General features: G+C 41.3%; 2 protein-coding genes across 3 annotated transcripts in view; one reads left to right on the top strand and one right to left on the bottom strand.

Annotated features, from left to right (window-relative positions):
* MCM9 (minichromosome maintenance 9 homologous recombination repair factor) overlaps positions 1 to 15,845 on the bottom strand; it is a 48,179-nt gene that overhangs the window by 17,191 nt on the left and 15,143 nt on the right. The window lies entirely within an intron of this gene.
* ASF1A (anti-silencing function 1A histone chaperone) lies at positions 234 to 11,342 on the top strand. The gene is made up of 4 exons (XM_053937939.1): positions 234 to 674; positions 4,144 to 4,259; positions 8,756 to 8,932; positions 10,774 to 11,342. The coding sequence occupies exons 1-4, from the start codon at positions 566 to 568 to the stop codon at positions 10,984 to 10,986; spliced, it is 615 nt and encodes a 204-aa protein (XP_053793914.1). The 5' UTR covers positions 234 to 565; the 3' UTR covers positions 10,987 to 11,342.

Genomic DNA, 15,845 nt, shown 5'->3' with positions numbered 1-15,845 from the left:
AAAAGAAAAAGAAAAAAAGAAGAAGTAGAAGAAAAGAGATAAGCTGTCAGTACTTTTCCGGGAAATCAGAGCAGCAGATATCCCGCGCCTCCCTCAACCGCACCCGGATCACCTCCCGCCCCGGCCCCGCCCCGGCCCCGCCCCCGGCCCGTTGGCGGTTGCTGGCGGCCGTTGCCGGCGCGCGCCGGGCGGGGGCGCTGCGGCGGGGGCGCTGCGGGGCGGGCGCGCGCGGAGGCCGCTCTGGCCGGCGCTCGGTGCCCGCCGTGCCCGCGGAGGGAGGGCCCTCGCCCGGCGAGTGGCCAATCCGGGCGGGCGCTGGCGGCGAGCAGGGGCAGAATGGGCTGTTAGTTGAGCGAAATAGGGAAAGCGGCGAACAGTGTGGAGCGTTCCCGGTGTAAATAAAAGGGGGGGCGAAAAAAAAAAAAAAAAGTTTGTGGAAGTCGCCGCCCTGCAGCCTCGCTCGGGCAGTGGCGCGGGGGCTTGTGCGGTGCGGGAGCCCGACACGGAGGACTTTAGTGCGCGGCGTTAAGACGCTCTGCCTATTGTTTGTGTTTTTTTCCAAAATATGGCAAAGGTTCAGGTGAACAATGTAGTGGTGTTGGATAATCCCTCTCCTTTCTACAATCCTTTCCAGTTCGAAATCACATTCGAGTGCATAGAGGACCTGTCTGAAGGTGAGTAGAATTTTTCTCTCCGATACGGATTTTGCAACCCTGGGCTCTGAGCTCGGGGCGTTTAAGGCTTAAACTTTGCACAGGCCTGCGCCTACAATTTAACAGTCTCTCCACCTCGGCCGCATCGCCGTGCCGAGCCGAGGGGATGTGCCGGCCGGGAGAGGGGATGTGCCGCTCCCGCCGAGCTTGGCGCTGGGGAAAGTTGGCGGTGTCCGCCCGCTCTGGGCGCCGAGCCGGGCCCGCCGCCTCTCCCCGCCATCGGCGAGGCGGCGAGCTGCCTCAAGTTGCGAGGAACTTGTTAGAGTGGAGGTAGCCATGTTGCCAGCTTTGTGTGTGCGTGGGGGGAGCGAGCGGGAGACAGGAGGGTTGAACCGGGCTCGGCGACCGCGCATCCCCGCGGGCACACGGGATGCTGCGTGTTTAGCCCCGGCGGTACTCGATACGCGGAAAACGCTCCGCGGGGATGCGTTTCGATGGCCTCGTGCTCCATTTTAATAAAAAAAAAAAAAAAAATTAAAATCACGGTGGGAGGTAGGGGCGGGCTGACTGGCTGGCCCCGCATGCCGGCAGCAGTCAGCCGCGGGCCGCGGTAGGTGCGCGGGGTCGGGGGCACGGCTCGGAGGGGAGCGCTGACAGCGGGAGCCCCCGCCGGGGGGGAGGGGGCCGCCCGCCTGCCACTATTTTTGGAAGTCACTCGAAAGTTACCGGCAGCCGCCAGCGGGTGGGGGATGGCCCCGACCTTGCTGCCTCACGGGGACCCCTGTCCTGAGCCGGGGCCGCCTTCGCGCTCCCGCCTTCCCCCGGGTCGGGCGGGCAGCGAGCCGCCCTCGCCCCGGCCGCGCTCCGCAGCGCCGCCCCCCGGGCGGCCGCGGGACGCGCCCCGAGAGGCCGCGCGTCGCCCCGCGGGCGGGAGTTTCGAACGGCTCGGGGCAAGGGAGGGAATGCGGGGCGCTCGCGCCAGCCGGCGGGCTGCAGCCCCGAGAGCAGGAGGAGGCCGCCCAGCCGGGCTGCCTGTGAGCGGGAGAGGACGCTGCCTGGCCGCCGCTCGGCGGAGCCCAGCGCCGCCTGCTCGCTAGAGAGCCCCGCGGGCGGAGGGACGAGGGCAGGGCTGAGGAAAGGAGAGTTGCGTGCTGTCCTGGCTAAGGTGCCCTGGCAGGCTCGCTATCGCTGCGGTTTAACTCGCTTCACCCCGCCTGCCTCTGCAGCAGCGCGTACTCGTGCGTGTCGGCGGGATGGTGACAGCGCGGGGAGGGAGGGACGGCCGCCGTGGCGGGAACTTCAGAGGAAGTCTCGCCTGAGCCAGGGTTTCCAATAGGCCTCCGCAGCCTGTCTCATGCCTTCTTGCAACTGACCGACGCAGCAGCTGGAGCTGTGCTCCATACCCCGCCACGTTGCTGGCTGGATCTCTCCGGTCAGCCTGCCTCATCAGAGGTGCAGCATCGGACCCCCTCCGTGGCAACTGCTGTGACAGTGCCCGTCACAGGGGCTCTGTGCAATATGTTAGAGTTTTCCTTCCAGTTGTGCACGGCTGTATGTGATGTGCTCCTCACACTCGGTATTTATGTTAATCTGGACAGTCGTAATGAGAAGAATTTTAGATGGTCCAATTCAAAATTCTCAGCTCCTTTCCCCCACCAGCATGCAAGTTAGACTATAGGATAAATTAGGGATGAGTGCTGCTATCTTCCACATTTAAAAATAAGATTAAACACAGCCATTGTATACTTGTTGAAAAGTCATTGCCTTAGCTTTCCTATGCTAATACGTCTGTTTACTGTGCTGTTTTCAGCCTGTCCTCTGCAACACTGATCCTAAAATTAAATCCATTAACTCCAGCCCGCTCTTTCTCAAAGTTGTTGTTCTGTATCAACATACTTAAATAACATTTAAAATTTATTTTAAAAGGTCTAGTACGAAATGCTGTGAGTTGTTTAGAGTAAGTTTTACACTGTTCTAGAATAATGGCACAGGATAGTGTGACAGTCTTAAGCAGTTTAGCCTAAAAGTCCTCATTTCTTGTAAGTAGTAATTTGTCCTCAGACGCAGAAAAGAAAGTTCCTTAATTATCCTGGATGAATACCCTACAATACCTGCAACAGCTTCATGCTTAAAAGGTATATAAAACCTCTGTTACAGTACCTGGGAAACTGTGCTGTGTTGTACAGAGGAGTAAAATCCCTTCTCAAGCTCTGTTTATTATGATAGTTAAACCTGCAAAACCTGAACTAATAGGAAATAAAATAAGCAAGAAGAATTCACTAATGAGGAAAGAGAGTTGCAATCTTAAAGCAGTCAAGTTTTGTTCCAAGTGCTAATTTTTTTTTTTATGCTTAAATTCCATTCCTGCATCCAGAAAGCATGAAGCAGACCTTTGGATTTTGCCGGGTGTGCTAATCAAGTTAATGTAATAGCTCACAGGTTTGTGCTTTTGCAAAGGCAATCAAGGCGTTGTTCACAAGGGGCGGGGGGGGGGGGGGGAAGAAATACAGCATGTAAGTTTTTAAGGTACAGTTCTGAAACAACAGCTTAATTGTTAGAGTGTTAGAGTTTTTTGTCACAGTGGTGTTTTTTTTTCCTTCTTGTTTTAGTAACCCCAAAATCTGTCTTACAGGATTAGTTTCATATGTGTGAATAATACTGGTTTTTTAATCAAAAAGGGAAGGTGAAAAGCTGATCCAGGAAGAGCTAATTTGGGCTGATTTGCAATTTCAACTTTAAAACATCTGTGGGGAAGAGGCTGACTTAGAAAAAAATGAATTGTAATAAACATTGGGGCTTAGTGCATGACTTGAGGAAGCAAAATGCTACACTGATATTTTTTTTTTTTTTTTGGCCTATAATTCAATTTCAAGATGTAGATAAGATGCAAGCATCACTGTCCTTAAGAATATGGTCATGTCATGCTATCATAATTTTACGTACTTCCCAGGTAACACAAGTGACATATGAAGGAATGGGGGCATACAGTTAGTGTGTATGGAGCTTACTCAGTGGTAAGCTCAATTAACTCAATTAACTACTTTCCATGATCTGTGTAATTTAAGCTGTGAGGTGTGTATGTGGAAGGTGGGAATTTTGGTTTGGGAGTCAGTATTCAAGTATGTGATGATTTATAGGCATCATCCCTCTGCTGCTGCCATTCTGACAGTCTTTGAGAAGGTGCTCAACACAGCTCCCAGTTAGTAAAAGGGCCCTGTTTCTCTGTATAAATTTTGAAAATTAACCTCACTGTGAAAATAAGAGGGATTCCTGTGATACAACTGACTAGAGAGAGAAAGTGGGATGATCTGGTTCATGAGGACAGGGTCATGCATCACTAAATTTTTCTGATGAAGACAGGTCCTTGTTGTTTTAGGCTTGTTGCCAAAGAAGTAGTTTTAGGCTACACAAAACTGTAGATGGGCAAGAGTGGAAGACCCCCTAACTGTAATGATAAGTAATGTTTGGTTTTTTTTTCTTTTTTATGTAGATTTGGAATGGAAAATAATTTATGTGGGTTCAGCTGAAAGTGAAGAGTATGATCAGGTGTTAGACTCTGTTTTAGTTGGACCTGTTCCTGCAGGCAGACACATGTTTGTATTTCAGGTAAGTTTGATTTAACCCTTTCTAAAAGTTATGCTAATTTATTTAGGGATAACTGTATCAAACTAAGAGGCGCTTGAAAAATATTGGTTAAAAAAAATGCAGTGAGCTCCTCAGGTATGATATACTTTCCTTTAAACTGTGTTCTTGAGCTTGTACTTCTTGCCCCTGATACTTCTTGGTTATATTTTTTATCTGTGGTATCAATAATAACTGATAAAAGCACAGTTCCCATAGCTACTGATAATTTTAACCAGTCTGGTTCATAATCAGCAGTGCCAGTTGCCTGGTTTACACCAGTACTATCAGGCTCACCTCTTCTGCTGCTAGTGGCAGTTTCAGACTATCAGGAGCACTAGGTTAATGTAGACAACACCTTCAGAGGATCAGGCCAACAAACTAATTGTAAAATTAGTTCTTCTCAGCCAGAATAATCAAGAAGCTTGTTTCTGTTTGGCAGAACACACGGTCAACTGTGATGTTTGGCTAAGCATGCTAAATCATAACAAAATACAGTGATTTCCAAAATAAAGATAGAAATTCAGTGTTAAATGGGAGGTATTTGAGACACAAGTGTGTAGATTAAGACTGTGCAAAAAAGTCTGAAATATGTGACAGTCCTATAAAATACTGCTGTTAAAGCCAAAAGCTAATGAGGAATAACAAAGGAAAAGAAAACAGGGAAAGAACAACACTAAGATGACTTACTGGCCTAAACTTGTTTCTGTTTTAACTCAGTGAGAAGCAGGGGGGAAAACCTGAAGTGGACTTGCCCGAATTCTTACAGAAGTTTTCTTTTGTTTGGGATAACTTCTTTTGTGATGGTGGGGTGTTTTTGTTTGTTTTTTTTTTTCTATTCAAAACTATAATTTTTATTAAAACTAACACATTTTCTCTATGAAATACTAGATTTTTTTTTGTAAACTAACAGCAAAATCCATTGGATAAAAAATAAGATAGAAACTGAGAATGTCTTATTGTATAAGAACTCTATTTTCCCAAATACTATACATTCACTTAACTAATGGCAAAGGCATGCTGAAGTACGAGCATTAAAGAACCCCAAAGTTCTGGTTAAATGCTGACTCCTGTATTTGTCATGGTTACTGTAACTGGTTTAAAATAATATCAACATTTGTGAGGCAATCCTGATTAATCCTCTTAAGTTCCAGGAAAGGTAGTTTATTTGGCATTTTGGGGGGTGTTTGTTTACTCTGGACCTTTTTGTTTTGGTTTTTTCCTTAAAGAATGGGCTTAAGGAATAGGATTAGACTGAAGGTTGCAGCATTTATCAACCACATACATGAAAATCAGTGTTGAAATGTTTCTGTTTGGTTTTGGAGACAGGCCTAATTTTTCTACGCTATGAATTAAGCAGATGTGTAACAAATGCATCATTTATTAACAGTTTTTCCATTATCAAGCCATTGTAGCTTAGGGCATAAATTGGTCAGAAATAGGTGATCCTCTGTTGCTCTCAGAGGGGTTACCTTGTGTTTGTATAGTGGAAAATTAGCTGGCATTTGCATTTCTAATTTGAAGATGCACTGTTCTCAGTCAAAGGTCCAAAGATTCCTTGTTGATGGTGATGGGAAGGAGCAAGAAGCAGGTGCCTAAAAAAGGCACATTTTGGCTGTATGACTAGGCAGGTCTCAAATTAAATTGACTGGTCTTGCAGTTTCTGTAGAATGGACTCAGCAATTGTATCTTGGTTATAAATCACACTACAGCTAAATTAGGAGGAAATGTGTAGAGATTTTGCTTAGATTGGAGTAGGTCCTATAAGAGATTCCACCTGTTAAAATACACTTTTTATTTCTTATGCAAGTATGGTTGGGTCTGAGTATATTACGTGCCGAAGGCTCTGGATTTCAGGTGAGGGTAGAATTTAGCACATGTGTACACAGGGGACCACCAAAACCCAAAGTGCTGCAAGAAGCCTTTGCTGATGACTGAAGCAATCTTATTCACCAAGCTGAAGCAGCTTGGGATACTGAGAAAACAAGCAAGGGAAGGCAGGAATGGGGCAAAGCATAGAACTGCAGGAGGCATGTGACACAAAGAAAAGAGATTGTGTGTGGGGAATACAATAGGGAAAGGACCTTTGCAGAGTGGTATAAAATTTTCAGATAATCTGTTGTAGCTCTTTCTAGACAGGAAAATGGCTGAAATAGCAACTAAAATGGAGTACCACACAGATTACCAAGGATGATAAAAATACCTTAGATGAAAAAAAGATATGAATCAGGTTGGGAATTCAGCCTTACAGAAAGATGGACAATTACTGTGCTTTTCAGACTTACAAAAGCAGCTCTTTGTTTTAAAACCCCAAAACATTACCTTTAAAAGGGTTTCAATAGTAAAGGCCCACAGCTCGGCCTATTTGTTTCTAAATCCCAAGATATACATAGTGAAACCTGATTCCTTCTTGATTCTCTTGGGAATTTGTAATAAAATCACAGAAACTTCTTTTTGAGCATATACGTGCATAAATAATTTACTATCCTTAAGTGCGCATATAACCTTTGCTACCTACTCGGCAGCAATAGCTATGAGAATAAATATCATGTGGAAAAGCAAGATAATTCAAGGCAACATAAGGACTGATTTAATAAAATTCTTAAGTAATTTATAGCATAAGAATGGCATATTAAGACAGTGATTTTTATGCAAAAATTAATCTACTGCCTCTGCCCACCAAAATATCTGTTTGCAGATAATCTGCTTATTTATCATTTGGTTATACCAAGCTCTTATTTTTTTTCTGCCATCTGTGTATGATCTTTGGTTCCTGAGTAATTAAGAGGTTGACAAAACCAGGAAGTTGAAAATTTGAGAAAACTGTTTTAAATAGTCTTCAGCGTCTTTTTCATGCAGCAAAACAATGCTTGAGAGATAAGTAGGATTATAACAGAGTATTTATTGCCTTGGGTTCAGAACTGTGTCATAGGATATTACAAGACAGAAAATGACAGTGGGAACCTGGAAGACTTAAGATCCTACATTAGAATGTGAATTGAGTTTAATGGGGAGTTAAATGGAATATAGTTCTTCTGTTGCCCATTACTGTGGAATTTAAAGTGATCAGATAGTTCTGGGCACTGTTAGAACAAGAACTACTGAATTAAAGTAATTATTTAATCTGTATTGGCAGTTCTTGTGATTTCCTCTAGCTTCTGCATTTTTTCTGTTTCTTGGCCATCTTTTCCATTCCCCTATGCTAGTTGTAAAGCTATTCAGTCATTTTCTATTTCCTTCATGGCTAGAGTGGAGGAAGATGAGTTCTACCTGATTTCCTGATTTCTTCTCCTCCCTTGGGTGTATTTCTACCTGAGAGGTCTGACTCATCTAATTCTGTTAAGAGCCTACAGCTTCTCTCAAAAAGCTAGACTAGTTTGAAGGCTTAGAATTGACGTGGCAAAGAGTAGATGCCAATGTGGCATGAGCAGCAGCTCCCAAATTTCACCATGCTGAAGCATATAAATACTACAGAAAAGCAGGAATGAGAGGACAACAGGAATTAATTCATTCATCCTCTGTCTTTAGGCGAGGTTTGTTACACCCAAACCATCTGAACACACATTACTAATACCAACTTGCTCACTTGTTCACTTAACACCAACATGGGTGTTCACTGTTGACTTCAGATCTTTGTGTGGAATTGTAAATATGAAGCTGTTTTAGTATGCCTGAATTGCTGTTACTTTAAATCCTGCAGCAGAATCAGGCATCACATTTTATCAATAGATGTGGTAGTTAGGAGGCATTTTAAGGGACTGATGTGAGCCACATTTTATGAGGCAAATTTTATTGATAAGTAACTGCAGAGCCATGGTAAGTAAGGAATTGAGGAAGATTCTGTCAATTGCATATTAATTAGGTTTGCATACTGGTAGAAGGTGTCGTGGAGAGATGATGCAGTTAACTGCATAAATTTTAATGAACATAGGTATTAGGAATGAAGCCAGAGAAAGTACTTCATTCCTTCCCTAGAAATCTGTGGAACAGCTCAAAGCTTACCATAGCCCATCCCTTTTCTTGCTGAAATATAATTTGCAGTCTGTAGTTTTAAGGATGTAGTCTCGTTAAGAGCACACATACAGACCAATTCAACCTTGAGGGTGTATGAGAAAATAATCTTACTCTACTAAATTACCAAGATGGGCTGGAGAACTGTGGTACTGTAGAACTGGAACGATGTTGGTACCCCTGTCTGAACAATGGTTCAGCTGATCTTATATTTAAAAGGAGTTTTGGATCAAACTTGGCCAATCGCCCATGAGAAATGTCAGCAAACAATTTTACTGTATTCCAATTCTGTTGTTAGAGGATGGTGTTCTAAATCTAGGGTTGATGTTGTGAAAGCAGTATATTTTCTGGTTAACTTGAACAATTTTAAATATAGTCACTACTTAGCTGCTGAAAAACACTACTTGAGAGTCCCCTGCTAGGTAGGCACGTGCTATCAATTTTAATTTATCTTTCTCTGTCACATTTAGGCTGATGCACCTAACCCAGGGCTTATTCCAGATGCAGATGCAGTAGGTGTAACAGTTGTGCTAATTACATGCACTTACCGAGGTCAAGAATTTATTAGAGTCGGCTACTATGTAAACAATGAATACACTGAAACAGAACTGAGAGAGAATCCACCAGTAAAGCCAGATTTTTCTAAGGTAAGGCATGTTTTGTTTTAGTCATGTATCAGAGGTATGCTTATAAAAAGAGGATTTTCAGAAACAAACTGAAACCCCAAGTGATTTCAGAAAGTGCATGGAATGAGGCATCAAATAACGGAAAATACTTGGGGGGACAGACTATAAGTGCCATGTACTTGGCATAAATTTAGGTAATACTGAGAAACCATCAAAAAATTTCCACCATCCTGAAGACTTGGCTGTACTTTCACACTGACTGTGAAATAAACCATTGGATTTATTCCCACCTGCCCCACTGTTTATAAAATGGCTCTGTTCTTCAGAAAAACAGAATAATGTTTTTTTCTAGGCCCATCAACCTGGAACTAAGTTGTAGATATTCATTTACTACAGTTGTTACTCAGTTGTTCTAGTGTCAGAGCTACAGTTTCTGCAAAACTTTTAACAAACTGAGGAATAAATCAGGTGTAAAATGAGAGAACATAGGTAGCCTGGTTGGATGTTTCTCTGATAAATGTCTAATTTGGCAAAGGAAGTATACAGATAAAGTTATAAAACATATATCCTTTTTGGTAATAATTAAACCAGGACTAGAATTAAAAGATTAAATGAAATAGTATGTTTTTCTGTGCTTAACTTTATTTTCAGTGATGAGATACTAAAAAAAAGACTGTAAATGACAGTAAAGTTTGAGGATTCTTAAACTTTTTAGGTATGTTCCTTTCTTCTTTATTTCTTTCATTTAAAACATAACTTATTTGTTATGTTGGTTGTCAATGCCAAAATGGCGACTCCCATTAAGCACTTGAATTTAGAATGCCTTGAACTACTTCTCTTCATTCTCTGTTTATATAAAAAGCTAGCTTTGCTGCTATGGAAGAGAACAGCAAAAGCAATCATAGGCTTGTATAGAGTCCTTAATGTGACTTAGGGACAAAATGGAAATGCACAAGTAGAAGGTTATTAAAGTGATTGATTAATTATTGGGTAATGAGCTCTACTAGATTCTAAAAAATAAATGGTCTTTTTAGTTTGCATAAGGGGTCAGGAAATACTTAATGAGAGTATGCTTTCTTGGAGAATAAAATGTAACCTTTGCTGTGATCATTCTTAAATATCATAGTGAGTGTCCACTGGCTCTAAGTTGCCATCCTCCAGGTAAGTATATATAAACTTTCGCCCCTTTTCAAAATAAGGAGAAAATCAGCTTTTTTTTTTTTTTTTTTCCTGCATACATAAACAAATGCAACATGTTTTCAAAAGAAAATGAAGGCCAGCCATGAGAATAAGATAAATGACTAATCATGTCCACTGCCACAGTGTTAGTATCTTCCAAATAAAGATGTTTTTATTTTAAAACTTTAGTTGCTAAATCCTCTTAGTGGAATCAGTCTAACATTTGGTAGTTTAAGAATAAGGTTGTACTTTTAAATGAAGATGAGAAATTGATGGAATTGATAGGTATTGCAAATACCATAAAGCTGATGCAAAATTTGATGAAGTCCTGTGGTTTGCAAAATCCTTGTGGGGGTAGAAGTTATTTGCTTTACTAAAAGATAGATAAAATAATCAACACTTGCACTTCACTTGTGTATCTCTTTCACAGCCTTGACCTTGCAGAACAGTTAAAATACTCTTGAGAAAGTGTTTTTTTTGCTGAGGAGAATATTAGGGAAAGTTAATAAGTTGTGTACTGTAAGCACATTTCTGATCCATAGGTAGCAGCTATAGATCTACAGTGATGTGAATTCCCTTTTTAAACAAATTGTTTTACGCAAACAAGGCTATAGGGACTAAAAATATATGAAGTCCAGTTTTAGATGTACACATCACAATCCATGTATTTTCTTCTTTCACAGCTTCAAAGGAATATTTTGGCATCTAATCCCAGAGTCACAAGATTCCACATTAATTGGGAGGACAACACTGAAAAACTGGAAGATGCAGAGAGCAGTAACCCAAATCTACAGTCTTTGCTTTCTACAGATGCATTACCTTCAGCATCAAAGGGGTGGTCAACATCAGAAAATTCACTAAATGTCATGTTAGAATCTCATATGGACTGCATGTGACTAACCACCATCCTTTTGGTACTGTATATGTGTTAAACTGTAAAAACAACCAGAACTATTTCCCTCAAATTCCATAAGTACATAGTTGAAGCAATGTGAAGAACTTGTTTTAAAACATCCTGTAGAGAAAGTTTATAAAAAAAAAAAAAACAAACAAAAAAAAAAACCAACACACAAACAGTATTTGAGCAGATTGTGAAATATAAATACAACTATTTTTAAGTAATTGCTTTTCTTTTCTAATGTGTTATTCTATGTGGTCTAAACCAAACCTGATTAAAGTGTATGTATTCTCTCCCCTCCCCCTTTACTTTGTAAGCACTATTAAAAGCTAAAAAAAAGTTTAAAAGCTAAAACATTCAGGCAAAATGAAGGAATAATGCCACATCCTCATCTCTGCTATCCAGATTGCCAAATATAAAGTGCCCTTTAATAGCATCTTAAGAACAAAACTGTCATTAGATGAAGTGCAGAGAAAGAAAATATCTCTTAATAACAAAGTCCAAAAATGTCCTTTTGCTCTGAAAGCAGACAGCACAGTATAATTTTAGGTGCAAGCTTCTTTTCCTTTCAAGGCACATACTTGTTACTTAAAGCCTGCAATTTGAGATTTACCATCTGCTATCTTGGATTTTAGGATTTTTTTTTTAAATCTCCTGCTGCTGCTGTTTAGTCAAACTGTAGTTTTGTTCAGGACAGTGTTTCACGTGGACTGGGGTGGGTACCTCAGGACAGAACCCTTTTTCAGCCACCCTAATAGCATACACAAGTGGTTGGAAGGATGCAAGCAGTTACTGGAAGATTCTAAGTCTCGAAAGCAATAGTGTGAATATCCCAAATAAGTTCTTCTGCAAGACTATTATGGATCAGTAATGGTTAGTATGTTTATTTTCAGGCATGCTTTTTCAGTAGTAGTAGGAGTTTGGGTGTTTTCTTTCATTTTTTTGAAATACCAGGAGTTTTAAACTTCTCTGTTTTCTCTCTGGCCTTTAAAGCAATCCTATTTACTGGTATAAGCTCTGTTGTGGCAGGCATGACACAATGAAGAATACATTACTTATCCTGAAGCCCTTGCAGTGAGACATCCTTATTACCTGAGGCATCCTTGAAGATAAAAGGAACTAAGCAGTAACCTTTCAAGACTTAAGCCATTATTATGACACTTAAGAATTTAGTTATTCCTTCCAATCCTCATTAGCCTTATTTATATTTACTGTGCCTGTATGTGCATTTAAATGCAATCTGTCATGCCAGATTACAGGAATATAGTTCTATTTACTAGTCACTGCCCAAATATGAACCCTTGTATGTTCTGGGCCCTTCAAAAAAAGATAGACTGATGATGATTGACAGTGTAGCTCTTAATAAATACAGAATGCTTTCTGTTCTCTTTCTGCATTCTCTAATGGGGATGAAGATGTCCCAGACAGTGCTTCTGTCTTTCCCACATCATTAGTGAAGTTGTCTGCATTTCAATTGTGTGGTTTTGAAACTGGAAAGGAATGACCCAATCTCAATGTTTTTCTTGTATGGAAACTCAGCAGTACTCATCTAGGGTAGATAAATGAATTAATGAAATCCATTAATCTTTGCAGGCCTAGTTCTAATACGTGCTCTTAACAGTCTCTCTCTAATTGTTAAAAGTGATAACCAGAAATCTAAAGATGTTAACACTCATTGGTAGGACATAACACAAAGAACTGGTTCCCTGAAGTAGCAGTTACTTCACTTGAGGGCTGAAATTCTGTGAACCTTATCTTTGATTTTCAATTATATTGCAACTTTTAGGTCTGCAGTGACATTCTGAGATTTTTCATGCACTTTATGTTCTATTTATAAGTCTGTTTAGGATATCTCATAAATGTAAGCATGTAAATAACTTAGTTATCTGCTGAAGGACTGACAGCAATTGTGAAGTCTGCTTCAAATTAAGGCTACATTAGTAGTATCTCAAACTCTTGCCTTTTTTGAATATTCAAATGAAAACATGATCCAAGTACAAGCTGTAACCAGAATCCATCCCACTGGTAGCATGAAGGCTTTTTAGAAGCATATGCCACAAAGTGATGAAAGCAAACCATTGTTGCTGCTACTGCAAAATCAACTACAAAATCTAGTCAGCAAAAGGATGTCACCTAGCAAGCCAATTAATTTAGAGGAATGGAAAAGTGAAGCTCTGTTGTCAGTCTAAAAAGTCTAAGAAGTCATCTGTGCTTGAGAACTTGGGTGCAATAAACTTCAGGCTTGACTGTGGCAGGATGCTGCAGTAGAGTTTGGCACCACCTTACCTGATAAAACTCATGTGGCATGGATAGACATGACCCACCACTAGCATGGAAAATAATGCTGTGCTTGGTGAAAATTGGTGACAAACAACCCTACCTCATGATCTTTAATAAATGGCATTTCTATGGTTTTTGAGAGGCTGGGTGCCTCAGGTCCTCACAACTTTGTCCAGATCTTAGCAATCCATACACCCTGCCTTCTGAGTATTGCATTTCCTGACAAAATCATGTTCCAGAGATACAGAACTTGAGGAACCAACTTCCAGTCTCCCAGAGACAGCACAAACTTAGTGGTATTAAAAGATAGAATGCATGTAGTGCATCTGTAAAGACTTGTCCCTGATCTCTGAACATTTTAGAACAGCAGGTCTGTGCACGTGACACAGACAACCAGTGCTGACATCACAGCATTGCAATTTCAAGGCTGAAGATGTATTCACTTTGCCACAAACCTTTACTTGCAGAGGCTACCAAGATGCAAAGGAATGCTACAGATTCTGCTGACAGGACTGGTGATGTATCTCACTGTGTTTTCATCTCAGGCAGACCACTAGAAGACTGTCATTCATTATTCGTGTACAAAGAAGTAATCAGATCAGACAAGGTAACATGGATGAAAAATGTGCGGTTTTCATGTCTAGCTTAAAAAAAAAAATCAGCTTATAGTCACTGATTTATTCAGGCATCACCTTCAATCTGAATTACTATGACACTTCAATTTGAAGGAGGCAAAATGGTTCCAGCTCCATCAAAATGGAGACTAGTGAAATTTAATCTTTCTGGTGGCTCTACAAAGGTCCACTGAAAAAGCCAACCCTTACTACCAGTCTTCAACAATGAAGCGACTTGGAACTTTACTACAATAACCACCAGTAACTCTGGTGATCTGACAGTCCATTATTTTCTTTGGAGTGCCTCAGTTACTGGTTTTCTGGAAGTCAGCTCACACCGAAAGGTAGCCATTTGTAGCTAGATTGATTGTCCACTGACATCTGAAAATGCTGATAGGAAGGAAAAGGGAAAAAACTCGAACATGCTATGCATGTATACTCCTAGCAAATCCTCATTTATCAGAGACAGAAAAGGGCAAAGTTAACTTCTTAAATCTTCTGGCTTCTGTCTGGACAGCTGCAGATCTGTCACATACCTAACTACCCTACTCCTTATCCATCTGCAAGAGTACAGATGATCTAATTTATTTTGAGAGACACGGAAGTTTGGTCAGGAGATGATGGGTTAAATTGTTGCTGTGGTTGCTGGCTGGGGGGCTCTGCTAAGTGCCAGCCAGGAAGATGCAGCAAAACTGACAACTATGTGTAAGGGCTGGCAGTGTGTGTCGAACTCTTCTTCCTAGGCCCTTCCATTTCTGTTTCCAGTTATAGTTCTGCTTCTTAACAGGTACTTGGACTTGTAGTGTGTGATATGAGAGCAGTGCTGGAGAAGATGGATGGAAGGCTTTTTCCTTACTTTTCGGTTAGGCAAAAATGATACAAGGAAGAGCCAGCTAAAAGCACTAGGAAGCCTTTCTTAAAGGCAAACCCAAGGCTTCTACATGGAACTTAGGGGGTCATTTCAGGAGGAGATTGAGGGAGAATATATTTAAACATTTCCAGCTTTAAGTAATGCAGTTTTGGAAGCATGGCTGGGTACTCACTGTCCACGGCCCGAGGGGTATGACTGCAGGCAAGAGAAAGTCAGGGGAAAGAGGTCTGTGTGCTACACCAGATGCAAGAGACCACAGCAACATGTTACCCAGCAGCATTAAGAACTGGCTGAACTGAACTGGCAGAAACTTTTACAGAGTTCTTTGGTCTCCCTGCAAAACTCCCTTGGCCCCATGAGATAAGGAGGCCAACCTTTCAAAATAAAGGTATCCTCCAGTTTGTCCTTTCTCACTAGGAGGGTGGGGCAGACCTACACTTACACAAACTGGAAAGAAGGACAGGCTTCACAGTATGCTAAAGGAAATGCTGAAGATATCTGTTATTCACCCAAAAATCAACTGCTTGAAATGCCTGTCATTTCAACAGCAGGATGAAAAAGTCTGAATGAAGGCTGGCCTGGAGGTGTTAGAAGTATGTAAGACCTGAAACCTTCAACCAACCATGACAAGATACTGTTCCTGCAGTATTTCCCATCCAAACCAACTATGGACCTTCATATATGAAGATGTTTGAAAAAAACAAAAATTTTGAAGACATGTATCTCTTGGGCTAAATAATCTCTGTCATGCAGGTAGTCAAGTTAAACTCTCTCAGGACATTTTGGAACAGCATTACTGAGAAGAAATTAAGGGAACTAAAGAAGAGATGGGACATTGTTACAGATGGGGCATGTATGACAATATTTGATCACAGCTTCAAATTTCATTCCTTCAACAAGTTTAGTAGACTTCTACAGAGCTAAGGCCTTTCCAACTTGAGACCCAGATGTTGAAGGAATGCTCAAGAAAATATTTTCAGGTTACATACTGATAGAAAATACTTCAAGTTCATGCACAATTATAAGTATTCAGGAAAACAATCCCATGGTAGAAGTGATGATCTGAGAACAGTGATGACCTAAAGGCTGCAT

The sequence above is a fragment of the Vidua chalybeata genome, chromosome 3 (genome assembly GCF_026979565.1).
Source record: "Vidua chalybeata isolate OUT-0048 chromosome 3, bVidCha1 merged haplotype, whole genome shotgun sequence".
NCBI lineage: Eukaryota > Metazoa > Chordata > Aves > Passeriformes > Viduidae > Vidua > Vidua chalybeata.
This window is presented reverse-complemented; position numbering and strand designations above follow the sequence as displayed.